General features: G+C 61.2%; 1 protein-coding gene across 1 annotated transcript; it reads right to left on the bottom strand.

Moving 5' to 3' along the window:
* Nucleotides 1–6,715: 6,715 nt before the first annotated feature.
* Nucleotides 6,716–14,110, bottom strand: SAE1 (SUMO1 activating enzyme subunit 1). The gene is made up of 9 exons (XM_074930732.1): nt 13,979–14,110; nt 11,744–11,855; nt 10,808–10,981; nt 10,243–10,385; nt 10,031–10,130; nt 7,921–8,026; nt 7,673–7,817; nt 6,984–7,053; nt 6,716–6,892 (listed from the first exon to the last, which is right to left on the bottom strand). Exons 1-9 carry the CDS (start codon nt 14,077–14,079, stop codon nt 6,800–6,802), a joined length of 1,044 nt encoding a protein of 347 aa, XP_074786833.1. The 5' UTR covers nt 14,080–14,110; the 3' UTR covers nt 6,716–6,799.
* Nucleotides 14,111–14,428: the final 318 nt, after the last annotated feature.

Below are 14,428 nucleotides of genomic sequence, written 5' to 3'. Positions count from 1 at the left end.
CCGGGACCCCCCGTGTCCCCCCCGTGTCCCCCCCATGTCCCCGTGTCCCCCCAGCGTCCCCCTGTACCCCCTCGTCCCCCCGTGTCCCCCCGTCCCCCCCCCGTGTCCCTCTGTCCCCCCCTGTCCCCGTGTGCCCCCCCCGTCCCCCTCTCCCCCCCCCCGCCCCATGTCGCCGGTCCCATCCCCACCGCTCTCCCCCCTCCCCCGAGGTGGGCGTGGCTCCCGGCATTGCCCCGCCTCCCCCGGTAGGCGGGAGGGGTCGGGGGAGGAGTGGGCGTGTCCACGTCTCGCCCCGCCCCCGTCCTGTCTCCATGGCAGCTGCGGCTCTGGCCGCGGCGGCGCGCGGTGATTGGCTGAGCCGGGCCGCGGGGCGGGGCCGCGGGAGCTCGGCCCGGGGCCGGGACGGACCGCGGGGCCTATGGCGGCACCCGCGGCGCTCCCTCCGCCTGTAGCGTCACCTATAGCGGTACCTGTCACCCGGAGCCGTCACCTGCACCCGTACCCTACACCATCACCTATAGCTGTCCCCTACACCCGTCCCGTGCACCCGTCACCTCTAACTGTCACCTATAGCTGTCCCCTACACCCGTCCCCTACACCCGTCACCTCTAACTGTCACCTATAGCTGTCCCCTACACCCGTCCCGTACACCCGTCACCTACAACTGTCACCTATAGCTGTCTCCTACACCTGTCACCTACACCCGTACCCTACACCATCACCTATAGCTGTCCCCTACACCCGTCCCGTGCACCCGTCACCTATAACTGTCACCTATAGCTGTCCCCTACACCCGTCCCCTACACCCGTCACCTATAACTGTCACCTATAGCTGTCCCCTACACCCGTCCCGTACACCCGTCACCTATAACTGTCACCTATAGCTGTCCCCTACACCCGTCCCGTACACCCGTCACCTCTAACTGTCACCTATAGCTGTCCCCTACACCCGTCCCCTACACCCGTCACCTCTAACTGTCACCTATAGCTGTCCCCTACACCCGTCCCGTACACCCGTCAACTATAACTGTCACCTATAGCTGTCCCCTACACCCGTCCCCTACACCCGTCACCTACAACTGTCACCTATAGCTGTCCCCTACACCCGTCCCGTACACCCGTCACCTACAACTGTCACCTATAGCTGTCTCCTACACCTGTCACCTACACCCGTACCCTACACCATCACCTATAGCTGTCCCCTACACCCGTCCCGTGCACCCGTCACCTATAACTGTCACCTACAGCCATCCACTACACGTGTCACCCAGAGCCGTCACCTGCACCCGTCCTGTACACCCGTCACCTATAAGTGTCACCTATAGCTGTCCCCTACACCTGTCACCTACACCCGTCCCGTACACCTGACACCTGTAACTGTCAGCTATAGCTGTCACTTACACCCGTCCTGTACACCCGTCCCCTGTAACTGTCACCTACAGCCGTCACTACACCTGTCACCCATGGTCATCACCTATAGCCGTCACCCATGGTCATCACCTATCGCTGTCACCTACACCCGTCCCGTACACCCGTCCCCTATAGCTGTCACCTACTCCCATCCCCTACATCCGTCACCTATAACTGTCACCTACAGCCACCCCCTACACGTGTCACCCAGAGCCATCACATATAGCCGTCACCCATGGCCATCACCTATAGCTGTCACCTACACCCGTCCCCTATAGCTGTCACCTACACCCATCCCATACACCTGTCCCCTACACCCGTGCCCCGTAACTGTCCCCTACACCTGTCCCCCGTAACTGTCCCGTACACCGTCCCCTACACCCGTCCCGTACACCCGTCCCCTATAGCTGTCCCCTACACCCATCCCGTACATCCATCCCGTACACCCATCCCCTACACCTGTCCCCTACACCCGTCCCCTATAGCTGTCACCTACACCCATCCCGTACACTCGTCCCCTACACCCGTCCCGTACTCCCGTCCCCTACACCCGTCCTGTACTCTCGTGCCCTATAGCTGTCACCTACACCCATCCCGTACACCCATCCCCTACACCCGTCCCGTACACCCGTCCCCTACACCCATCCTGTACACCCGTCCCCTACACCCATCCCGTACACCCGTCCCCTATAGCTGTCACCTACACCCATCCCGTACACCCATCCCCTACACCCGTACCCTACACCCGTCCCCTACACCCATCCCGTACACCCGTCCCCTATAGCTGTCACCTACACCCATCCTGTACATCCGTCCCCTACACCCATCCCGTACACCCGTCCCCTATAGCTGTCACCTACACCCATCCCGTACACCCGTCCCCTACACCCGTCCCGTACACCCGTCCCCTATAGCTGTCACCTACACCCATCCCGTACACCCGTCCCCTACACCCATCCCGTACCCCCGTCCCCTATAGCTGTCCCCTAAACCCGTCCCCTTCTCCCGTCCCCCCCGGCCCCCCCCGCCGCCCCCGGCCCCGCCGGTTCCCGCTCGCTCGCGCGCTCCGCTGGATACAGCGCCGCCGCGGGCGCTGATTGGCTGCGGCGGAGGCGGCTCCGGCCAATGGGGACGCGGCGGCGGCGGCGCGGGCTGGGCGAGGGGGGGGGGGTTAAAGACACCGAGGGGGGGGGGGGGGCAGAGGTGACCGTCGGGGCAGGGTCAGAGGTCAGAGGCCGAAGGTCGAGGCGGCCCGTTGGGGGCACCGGGGGGGGGAGGCGTTTGACTTCGGGGCAGTTTTGTCGCGGGGGGGGGGCGCGGGGGGAGCCGGGGATTCGCCGCGGCGGCGGCCCCGGCCCCTGGTTGGCCCCTTCCCGCTGTTACCGGGGCGGCGGCGGCGGCGGCAGCGAGACCTTCCCCTGGAAACGGCGGCGGCGGCGGCGGCTGAGTGGCTGCGGCCGCCGCGGGACCCGCCCCCTGCCGGGTGAGTGACAGCTGGGGGGGCGGATCCCACCGACACCCCCCCCGCGGGGGGATCCCCCGGCCGCCGCCGCACAAGCCCGAACTTGTCCGGTTGGGGCGGGCAGGGCGGGGGGGAGAAAAGGGGCGTGGCGGTGACGTCACGGCGGGGGGGTGGGCCCAGAGCGGGCGGCGCGGCGCGCGCTGCCAGACCGAGCCGGTGCCGGGACCGATCGCAGCGCCCGTCCCGGTACCCCCCCCCCCCCCCCCAAAAAAAAAAAAACCCAACCAACCCACCCCCCCTCCCCTCACCGCGCCGGTTCATGCAGCTGCAGTGAGTGCGGGATGGGGGGGGGAAAAAAAAAAAAAAAAACAGCGGGAGGGGCGGGGGGAGCGTGGAAACTGCGCGGGGGGGGCGCCACGCGTGAAAATAATGAGGGGGGGGGTCGTGGGTGGTTGTGGACATCCCTGGGGGGGTGTGGGGGGTGTGTGTGTGTGTGGGGGGGACACTTTTACACGCGCACGCACCCGCGGAGGGGGGGGACACAGACCCGCGCGTGGGTAAAAAGTGGGGAGAGGTGATGGGGGGGTATGGGATGATACTCCAGCCCCCCCCCCCACACACACTTTCCTGTTGTCCCCGTGGGGTGGCGGGGGGGGGAGAGCAAAGTGGGGGGGGCACGGGGGGGTCCCCACGCGTGTCCGTGGGTCGTTTGTTTACAAACACCGCCCGCTGCCCCGGGCGCCCCCTGGCGGACGCGGGAAAACCCGCAGCGGTGTGGAGTTTGGTTTTTTTTTCGGGGGGGGGGGGTGTCCCACGCTGACAGCCCCCCCCCGCCCCACGCAGAGCCCCCCGGGCGCGATGGCCAGACCGCTGCGGGAAGGAGGGAGCCTCGCCGAGCCTGCAGCCCCCCTGCCCGCGCACCCCGCCTGCGGGGGGGGGGCCCTGCCCTCGCACCCCGCCTGCAGAGCCCCCCCGCGCAGGACCAGCGACCCCCCCCGCACCCCGCGACGCCGGCACCCCCGTCTGAGCTGCGCTTGTCCCGGGGCTCCCGCCTCGCCCCCCCCAAACAACTTCACCCTCTATCGCTGCGGGACACGGGGACCCCCCACCGCTACCCCCCACGGTGAGTCTGTGACCCCCCCCCCCCATCCGTGTTTTTTTTTGGGGGGGGCACCCCCCCGCCCCCCCGGGAATTGTTCTGCGTTTTCCTGTTGCCCGCTCCTTTTTTTTTTTGGGGGGGGGGGGGGGTGTTTAGTTTTAACCCCCGCTCCCCCCCCACTCCAGGCGAGTTTCACCCCACGGAGGACGGCGACCACGAGGGACCCCCCCAAAGCGGGGGGGGGCCGGGGGGGGCCGCTCTCCCTAACGGCCACGTCCCGGGGGGGGCCCCCGGCCCCGAGCAGGAGCTGGGCGCCCGCCTGCGCCGCCTGGGCGACGCCTTCCAGCAGACCTACGAGCAGCAGGTGAGGGGGGGGACACGCCCCCCCCAAAAAATTTTTTTTTTTTTTGGGGGGGGGGGGGCGGCTCTTTGAAGGCCAATTTGGGGAGGGGGCCCCCCCAAAATCCCATCCCTGCTGTTAGAAAACCCTCCTGACCCCCCTGTAGTTTCGCTTAAGGAAGGGGAGGGGGGTGTTTTTGGTTGGGGGGGACACACACCCCCCCCTAAAATTATTCTTTTTTGAGGGGGGGGCGTCTCCTTGAAGGCCAGTTTGGGGTGGGGGCTCCCCAAAATCCCATCCTTGCTGTTAAGCCCACCCCCTCCCTCCCCATTCCTGATCCCCTGTAGTTTGCCTTAGGGGAGTGTTGTTTGGGGGGGGGGACACGACACCCCAAAATTATTTTTTTTTGGGGGGGGGGGGTGTCCTTTGAGGCCGATTTGAGGAGTGGGCACCCCAAAATCCCAGCTATTAGCCACCCCCCTCCCTTTCCATCCCTGCTGTTCTCCTCAGGGACAGCGCCAGCGGGTATTGGGGTGGTGGTGGCGGGGGGGGGGGGCGTACCCTGAAATGCCACGAGCCCCCCCCCGGGGTGGAAATAAATAAAAATTAATTAAACCCCATTAAAAGCGGCGTGGCGGGAGCCGGCGGCTGGGCCGCTGACTCACAGCCTATAAATAGCAGCGGGGCTGGGAGCCGCCGGCGCGAGGGCGGAGAAGGGGGGGGACCCCGAAAAAAAAACACCCCAGGACGCCCCCCTACTCCCTTTCCTTTTATTAATTACCCCCCTCCCGGTAATGAACGCTTGCTAATTACCCCCCCCCCTGCCGGCAGCGGCGGGGGGGTGTTTTTTGGGGTCACCTCTACCGCCTGGTCTCGCAGTTGCTGGGAGCCGTCTACAACCTGCGGGCAGCTGCCTTGCCCGCCCGGGAAGGCAACTAGCCCTGCCTGTACGCTTGCCCGCGCCCCCCCCCATTGCCCGTATGACCCCCCCCTGCCTGCGTGTGACCCCCCCCAACCCACAGCGGGGCGCTGCGCCCCCCCCCATCTCCCCTGGGAGGTGATTTCCTACCCCCCTCCCTTTCCTCCCTCCTCGTTTTCTATTTATTTAATTTATTGGGTTGTTTGGGGTTTTTTTGGGGGGGGGGGGGGGGGGGCGGCGGTGGGGGTGTGGGCAGCCCGGGGGGGGGACACATATATATATAAGGGGGGGGGAGTGGGCACCCCTAAACCCCGCCTAAATGGTGCTTTTGTGGTGGCAGCCCCCCCCCGGGGGTGCGGTGCTGTGTATATACTGTACGTTGGAGCTGTATATAGGGGGGGGCTGTACAGAGGGGGGGCTGTACAGAGGGGGGGGGTGTATATAGGGGGGCTGTATATAAGGGGGGGCTGTATATAGGGCAGACGGCGGCTGTACATGATCGGTTACTTTTTTTGTACGTTTCTTTTCAATAAAATGGATTTTAAGGAGAGGTGTGTGGTGGGAGTGCTGGGGGGGGGCGTGGGGGGGGCCATAGGGTTTTGGGGGGGCTGCATGGGTTGGGGCGCAGTGTTGGGGGGGGCTATAGGGGTTGGGGATGCGGTGTTGGGGGGGGCCATAATGTTTGGGGGGGGGCTGTATGGGTTGGGGTGCAGTGTTGGGGGGGGCCACAGGGCTTTGGGGGGGGGCTGTAGGGGTTGGGGTGCAGTGTTGGGGGGCCCATGGGGTTTTGGGGGGGCCATAGGGGTTGGGGTGCAGTGTTGGGGGGGCCATGGGGTTTTGGGGGGGCCATAGGGGTTGGGGTGCAGTGTTGGGGGGGCCACAGGGCTTTGGGGGGGGCCGTAGGGGTTGGGGTGCAGTGTTGGGGGGGCCACAGGGCTTTGGGGGGGGCCGTAGGGGTTGGGGTGCAGTGTTGGGGGGGGCCATAGTGTTTGTGAGGTTCATGGGGTTAGAGGGGTGTCCATAGGGTTTGGGGGTGCAGCTTGGGGGGGTCCATAGGGTTTGGGGGTGCAGTTTGGGGCAGGCTCTAAGGTTTGGGTGGTCTATAAAATCTGGGGGGGCAGTTTGGGGTCCACAGGGTTTTGGGGGGGGGGGGGGGCACCCATGGGGTTTAGGGGTGCTGGTTGGGGGGGGGGGGGGTGCAGTGTTCAGGGTCCAGATGGTTTGGGGGGGCCCAGAGGGTTTGGGGGGCCTCAGGTTCTGAGTTCATGGGGTTTGGGGGGGTCCATGGGTGCAGGATTTGGGGGTCCGTGGGGTTTGGGGGTGCAGGATTTGGGGGTCGGGGGGGTTTGGGGGTGTTCCAGCGTGTCCCCCCCTCACGCCGTCACAGCTCCAGCCCCCCAAATAAACCACTTTTTAGAAACAACATTTTATTAACCCAAAAAAACCCCCCGAACACCCACCTCCCCCCCCGCTTCCAAAAGCAGGGGGGTGCCAGCTGCACCCCAACCTTTAGCCCATTACCTCTGGGCCCAAAGTGGGGGGGCTCAGCCCCCCCAAACCCCCCCGGGCTCAGCTGGGGCCCAGGCGCTCCACGACGCCGTTGCCTTTGATGCCGTCGAAGAAGAAGAAGTTGTTGTGGGGGGGGTCCCGCTGGGACAGGGCCTGGGGAAAGGGGGGAGACGGGGGGAGCGCGTGAGGTGCCCCCCCAAACTGCTACAGGGGCCCCCCCAAAAAAACAACAAACAGCCGTTACCTTGACCACCTCCTGGCCCAGGACCCCCCCGACCACGGCGCAGACCGGAGCCATCTCGGAGAAGCAGTAGCTGGAAGGAAGGAAAAAAAAATGGAAAAATTGTGGGTGTCGGCCGTGTGGCCCCCCCAGCTTGGAATTGTGGGAAACGGGGAAATTGGAGTCGTGGGAAACGGGGAAATTTGGAATCCTGGGAAACGGGGAAACTTGGAATCCTGGGAAATTTCTATTTGTGGAAAATTGGGAGATTTGGACGTGAAAAACGGGGAAATTTGGAATTGTGGGAAACACAGAAACAGATTCCTGGGAAATGGGGAGATTTGGATGTGAAAAACAGGGAAACTTGGAATCCTGGGAAACGGGGAAACTTGGAATCCTGGGAAACGGGGAAACTTGGAATCCTGGGAAACACCAACATTTGGAATCCTGATAAATGAAGAACCATGGATTCCTGGGAAACGGGGAAATTCAGATTCTTAGGAAATGTGGAAATCCAGATTCCTGGGAAACGCAGAAATTCGGAATCCGGCGCCGGCGGCCTCGGGGACGGCAGCGAAGCGGCTCCGCCGGAGGGAAACCGAGGCAGCGCCGGCGCTGGAGGCCCGGCAGGGGGGGTGGGGTGTCGGTCATTAATCCCGGTTACGGGGAGCGGTTAATTAGCGCCGTTAACGAGGCCGTTTCCCGTGGCCCACCTGACGAAGTCGTCGGGCAGCAGGTCGGCGCCCACCCCCAGCCCCTCCAGGACGTGGCGGCGGATCTGGAGCAGCGCTTTGGAGTCCTGGGCGTAGTTCTGGGGGGAGGGATCGCGGGCGTTGTCCGTCCGGAACTTCAGCAGGACTGTTGGGGTGAAGGGGAAAGGGGGGCGCGAGAATCACGGCCCGTTTTTGGGGGAAAAACCAGCGGGGTGAAGGTGAATTTCCCGGGGCCGGGAGGGCTTTACCTTGGAGGAGGAAATAATCGGGCGCGGTGCGTCTGAGCGCCGCCTTCGCCTTCTCCGCGCTCCAGTCGACGGCCAGAGCCTCCTTCAGCTGGCAGAACGTCACCCGCTGCGGGGGGGAGGCGGCGCGTGGGCGGGCGGGCCCCAAAATCCCGGCAAAGCAACCCAAAAAGGGGATCCCCCCCCCCAACCCCCGGGCCTCAGCCCCGGCCCCCGGCCCGAGCGTCGTTAGGGGAGCGGTGACGGCGAAACAGAGCGTGAACTTGGGGGAAGGCTGGCTGAATTGTTAAACTGAGCTTAAATGCCGAGCTAAACAGCCAAGCTAAAAAGCCGAGCTTAAACGCGGAGCTAAAAAGCCGAGCTAAAAAGCCGAGCTAAAAAGCCGAGCTTAAACGCCGAGCTAAAAAGCCGAGCTAAAAAGCCGAGCTAAAAAGCCGAGCTAAAAAGCCGAGCTAAAAAGCCGAGCTAAAAAGCCGAGCTAAAAAGCCGAGCTAAAAAGCCGAGCTAAAACGCCGAGCTAAAACGCCGAGCTAAAACGCCGAGCTAAAACGCCGAGCTAAAACGCCGAGCTAAAACGCCCCAAGTTAAAACCATCTAAAAGCTGAGCGAAAAAAACGAGCTCAAAGAGGAGCTTAAACACTGAGCTAAAAAAAAAAAAAAGCTAAAAAGCTGAGCTCGAAGTTGAGCTTAAACACTTGAGCTAAACACTGAGCTCAAAGCTGAGCTTAAACACTTGAGCTCAACAGCGAGCTGAAAAACTGAGCTTAAAACACTGAGCTTGAGCTTAAACACTTGAGCTCAACACCGAGCTGAAAAACTGAGCTTAAACGCCGAGCTAAAGAACCCAGTTAAAACCAGCTAAAAGCCGAGCTAAAAAGCTGAGCTTAAAACCCCTGAGCTTCAAACTTTGGCCAAAGCGTCCGGGAGCCCCCGAGCTGCTGCGGAGGCGGGGGGGGGCAGAGCTCGGCACGCCCGGATCCGCAAGAATTTGCCTCGGAATTGCGCCCCCCCCCCAAACAATTCCCCCCCCCAAGCCGGCAGGAGGGCGACAGCTGGTCCCGTCGGAACATTCCCGGATTTTCCGAGGGGAAGCTGCACCCTGGGGGGGCCGCGGGGGGGGGACATAAAGGGTCCTTCAGCTGCTGCCTCCCCGCATTCCCCCCCCCCCGCCCCCAGCGCGGGGATTTCCACTCCCCCCCAGCTGGGACAGCACCACGGTGCCCCGGGGGTTTTGCTCTGGAGCAGGTTTTTTTGTGTGTGTGTGACCCCCCCACCTCAAGACATAAAAACCCCTCCCGCCCCCAGCCCCAAGCTGACAGCAGCAACAATGCAGCTTTTACAGCCACAAAAAAAAAAACCAACACAGAGCCCCCCCCCCCGCCCCTTAAAACCAGTCGGAAAGCAGCAGAAAAATGCAAAGCAGCGAGGCGGGAGCAGCCAGATTTTGGCAAGAAGGGGGGGGATCCTAAAAAAATAAAATAAAATATAGAATATAAAATAAAATTTAAAAATTAATAAATTTTTAAAAAATTAAAAAATAAGAGGAAAAAGGAGGCAAAGAAGGAAAAAGGAGGCAAAGAAGGAAAAAGGAGGCAAAGAAGGAAAAAGGAGGCAAAGAAGGAAAAAGGAGGCAAAGAAGGAAAAAGGAGGCAAAGAAGGAAAAAGGAGGCAAAGAAGGAAAAAGGAGGCAAAGAAGGAAAAAGGAGGCAAAGAAGGAAAAAGGAGGCAAAGAAGGAAAAAGGAGGCAAAGAAGGAAAAAGGAGGCAAAGAAGGAAAAAGGAGGCAAAGAAGGAAAAAGGAGGCAAAGAAGGAAAAAGGAGGCAAAGAAGGAAAAAGGAGGCAAAGAAGGAAAAAGGAGGCAAAGAAGGAAAAAGGAGGCAAAGAAGGAAAAATAAATAAAAAAATCAAAAATAAAATAAGAAAAATAAATAAATTTAAAAATAAAGAAAAAAAATTAAAATAAAAATAGAATAAAATAAAATACCCTGCGAGCGTCCCACTTCTGAGCGGCAAAAGTTCACCGGGAGGGTGGTGGGAGAACCCCGGGGGCTCTGCCCCCGCCGCACCCGCGGGCCCTTTGGCCCTTGGAGGGGTTTTTTGCCCCCCCCCTCACCTTTTTCACCATGGTGGTCTCCGATGAGTCCAATTTGGCTTTTTTGGCATCTGGTCCATCCTCCACGCCCGGGCTGACTTTGGCCACTTTGGTTTTCTCTCTAGAGGCCAAAAAAAAAATTTAAAATAAATAACACGCCCCCCCGATCCAGGTTCGCTTTGAGAAAACCACCTTTTCCGCCTTAAACGCGCCCCCCCTGCCCCTCAGCTCACTCCACGAACTCGTGTTCCCCCAGGTCAGCAAACATGTAGCCGTGGTAGCCAAAAACATCCCCGGTGAAAAACTTGACGCTGTTTTTGTGGCAAATCTGGTCGATTTTCACCATCACGTCCCGGGAGCAGCCCGTCAGGCAGACCTGCAGGGGGAAATTTGGGTGTTTAAACCCTTTTTTTTTTTTAATTTTTTTATTATTTTTTTCCTCTCCTGACGGGGTGGGGAAACCTTCCCTGCCCTCCCGGGACGGTTCCAGAGAGATCCGCCCGTTTCGCTCCCAGCGGGGCGCAGCGCTCGGGAGTAATTATCAATTTTCTCCTCCCGTTAATTCCCGTTAATCACCGGGGTTAATTCCAGTGGCCTTTGCTCTGGGGATAATTAAAGAGCCGATGGGACACGGCGTCCCGTTTCGGGATAATTTCAGTGAGAACTGGGGGGATGAAGCTAAATATTTTTAAAACTCGGCCGTCTGTCTCTCCCGGCTGCGAACGCCGCCGGGATAAACGAGTAATTAGTGAGGAGATTTAATCAGGAAGGCCCCCCTCCTCCCCGCCCTGCACGTACCGCGTCGAACTGGGCGAAGAACTCCTCGGGTTTGCTCTCCACGCTCTCGGCGTCGGCTTTGACGTCCACCATGGGGTTGAGGTTCTGCGCCCGCTCCAGCGAGGCTTCGGCTCTGTTGCGGCCCAAGGAACCCCCGGGGATGAGGAACTGAGCTCGTGTGTCCTCTTGGGAAACCTGAAAAGGGAAAAAATAAAACCTAAAAAACTAAAAAACTGAGAGACGAGTCTTGCCACATGGTGGGAAAAGCCCTCGGGGGGGGGGCATTGCGCAAAGCGGGGAGGCGAGGAACGGCTACGCGGCGGCGCAGGGAAACTCATGGCGAGATGACCAGAGCGGGGAGAAAAAAAAAAAAAGATTTAAAAAAATAGATAAATCTGGGGTTATTTTGTGCTATTCCTCAATCCCCCACAGCTTCGGAGCTCGCTGCTCCCTGCTGCCGAGCTCGCAGCTCCCTCTTGTGCCCGAGGAGACGCCGCGCCGTGACCCAGAGGCTGCACCGGCGCCAAAAAAACTCCGGACTGGGAATTGACCCCCCCGCGCCGAGTCCGTTCAGGGGTTTCTGGGGTCCACGAAGACTCGTGGCAGGAGCTTCGAGCTCCACGGCTGCTTCACAAAATCTGCCAGGCCCAGACAATCGTGGGAAGGGGCTGTGGCCACCGAGAGAGGCGGGGGGGGCTGCCACAGCCACGCGGCCCCAGAAATAAGCTCAGAGCCCCCCAGGATGCCCAGTGCGGCCGCCCCCCAGCTCGAGGGCGAGCCAAGGAACCCATCCCGGCGTTTAGCTGCCGTGCCAACCGCTGGAAAAGCCAACCTGGCGTGCCCTGAAAAGGAACAATCCCGGCCCAAGCGGAGTATTTCTCCTCGAAAGCAGCGAGCGAGCCCCCCCGGCGCGTGCGGGCTCGGGAGCTTTGCTGAGCCCAGCTGCGAGCTCCTCACCTGCTGATGGTCCAGCATGGTCAAGCCTTTCACTCCTGCCAGGATGAGATTCTTCGCCACCTCGGCCCCGAGACCCTTCATCCCCACCAGCAGCACCCGGGAAGCTCGTAACCTGTGACAGAAACAGGTGCTCAGCTCGGCGGGAGCCTCCCCCCCATCCCACGGGGGGAAAAAAAAACGGCTTGAAGGCGCTTTGGAAGCAAAAAGAGAAACACTCAGGCTGCGGGGAGTGGGTAATTCAGGAAAATAGGGGAAAAAAAAAAAAAGGTTTGCCGCTTTGGAAGAGGCAATAAAACCAAGGTCTTGCCCCCCCAAAAAAGGGGCTGAGGGCTGCAGCTGCACGGGGATGTGGATAAACGAGAATTAGCAGCAAATTAATACATTTTTCTGTGTATTTATTCCCGCACAAAACTGCGAGTGCAAGTTTTAAACCTGCCTGACACCTAATCAAGGTGTTCTCCTCGCCTTTTATCGTTCCATCACCCCCACCTCGGAAGTCTGTTATTGATCAGTCCGCGTCGGTTTTCCAACAAAACCTCGGCCCCGAGCGATTAATCCGGGCTGTTAAACTGAGCGAATTCTGCTTTTTTTCCGCCCTGTTTTCACCCTCGTTTTATCTGCGCCCAGCAACACGTTACGTTCATCTGCACGTTTCGGGCCGGTTCCAACCTTCTCCCAAACCAACCCCATCACTGCTTCTCAGGGAACACCTAAGTGAGCGGAAACGAGCCGAAATCTGGGCAGGCTGCAGAAACGGATCACAAAAAAAATAACTTGAAAGTTTGAAAAAAAAAAGAATAGAGAAAACAGGGGACGTGCAAGAGGGTTTCTAGCAGGGAAAGACTCGGGAAGTGGCGGGGGGGGGGTGGATGCTTTGCAGTTCCAGATGGGAATTAATTAATCAGGAGCCGTTTATATTTTCCCCCCCCCCCCCCCCCATCTTCAGGAAGCACAAATTTTCACCCAAATGTGCGCTGCAGTGAGTTGGGCTAAGCCTGAGTTTCGCAGGAGGTCAGGCAGTGACCCCACAGCCCCCCACCAGCCCCAGAGACCCTATGTGCTCATCTACCCCCGCCAACCCCCCTCGGAAGCCCCCACAAAGCTCCTCAGGACCCGCTGCCAGCGGCTCCAGTTGCCACAGAAGCCCCTATGTGGCCCTCCCGCACACTGTAGGGTCCCCACGGCCCCCCCCCCCCCCAAATTCCTATATTAGCCCCCACAACCTCCTATAGGGCCCCTGCAAGCCCCTCTAGCCTCCCCCCGAGCTTCTATAGGGACCCCTCACATTACAGCCCCCCTCAAGCTCCCTTCACATGGCAGGTCCCTGCCCCAAGCTCCTACACAGCCCCGTAAGCCCCTCCAAGCCCCCCCTCACATTGCAAGGCCCCTCCAGAGCCTCCCACAAGCCCCTCCTCATATTGCAGGGCCCCTCCGAAGCTCTCATCATACCGCAGGGCCCTTCCAGTCCCCTATAGAGCTCCACAGAAACCCCCCCCAGGCCCTCCTCACATTGCAGGGGCCCTCCAGAACCCCCCAGAAACCCCTCCAAGGCCCTCCCCACATTGCAGAGCCCCTCCAGAGCCCCCCAGAAACCCCTGCAAGCCCCCCCTCACATTGCAGGGCCCCTCCAAGGGCCTCCTCACACTGCAGAGCCCCCATAAACCCCCCCAAGGCCCTCCTCACACTGCAGAGCCCCTCCAGAGCCCCCATAACCCCCCCGAAGGCGTCCCTCACACTGCAGAGCCCCTCCAGGGGCCCCATAACCCCCCCCAAGGCCCTCCTCACACTGCAGAGCCCCTCCAGAGCCCCCATAACCCCCCCGAAGGCGTCCCTCACACTGCAGAGCCCCTCCAGAGCCCCCATAACCCCCCCAAGGCCCTCCTCACACTGCAGAGCCCCTCCAGAGCCCCCATAACCCCCCCAAGGCCCTCCTCACACTGCAGAGCCCCTCCAGAGCCCCCATAACCCCCCCGAAGGCGTCCCTCACACTGCAGAGCCCCTCCAGGGGCCCCATAACCCCCCCCAAGGCCCTCCTCACACTGCAGAGCCCCTCCAGAGGCCCCCATAAACCCCTGCAAGCCCCTCCTCACATCGCAGGGCCCCTCCAAGCCCCTTAAGCTCCCGCAGGGTCCCTCATAGGCCGCAAGACCCTCAGAAGCGCCCCCAACCCCACCAGGACCCTCTCAAGGCGGGTCCCCCTCGAGCTTTTCCCTCAAGCTCCGAGGCCCCACTGACCGCTTCTGGGCCTCGAGGCCCCAGAGTCGGATCTGCCGGTCATACTGCGCCGCCTCCTCCTCGCTGATGCCGCCGGGGCCTCCCTCCTCCTTCTCCACCATCCCGCCGCCGCCTCAAGGCCGGCACAGCGCCCCCCGGCGGCCCGCGCGAAACGCACCCGGCACCGCTCCACGTCCACCGGCGGCGGGGCGGGGGGGGGATGTGGTAAATGGGATGATCCACCCCGCCCTCAGAACGGCGCCGAGACTCACGGGAGAAACACCTCGAGCGGCTTCTTCCGCCGGTTCGTCCCCGGTTTATCCCCGGTTCATCCTGGGGATCTCCCCGTGAGCGCTCGGTCGCTTAGCTCACACATCCCCCCCCCCGCTCCGCTCAGATGGACTCGCCCTCTTCGCGCCGCTTCGGCGCTTTCCGGCCGTTCCCGCCATCTCCCGATCGCCTTCGGCAACT

The sequence above is a fragment of the Athene noctua genome, chromosome 35 (genome assembly GCF_965140245.1).
Source record: "Athene noctua chromosome 35, bAthNoc1.hap1.1, whole genome shotgun sequence".
Taxonomy (NCBI): Eukaryota; Metazoa; Chordata; class Aves; order Strigiformes; family Strigidae; genus Athene; species Athene noctua.
This window is presented reverse-complemented; position numbering and strand designations above follow the sequence as displayed.

Excerpts from the sequence above, each read along its gene's own strand:
- SAE1 (XM_074930732.1), bottom strand. The coding sequence starts at position 14,079 with ATGGTGGAGAAGGAGGAGGGAGGCCCCGGCGGCATCAGCGAGGAGGAG. Across the intron at positions 11,856-13,978 it reads GGCCTCGAGGCCCAGAAGCG|GTTACGAGCTTCCCGGGTGC; the intron begins GTCAGTGGGGCC and ends TTTCTGTCACAG. Across the intron at positions 7,054-7,672 it reads CTGCCCGACGACTTCGTCAG|CTACTGCTTCTCCGAGATGG; the intron begins GTGGGCCACGGG and ends CCTTCCTTCCAG.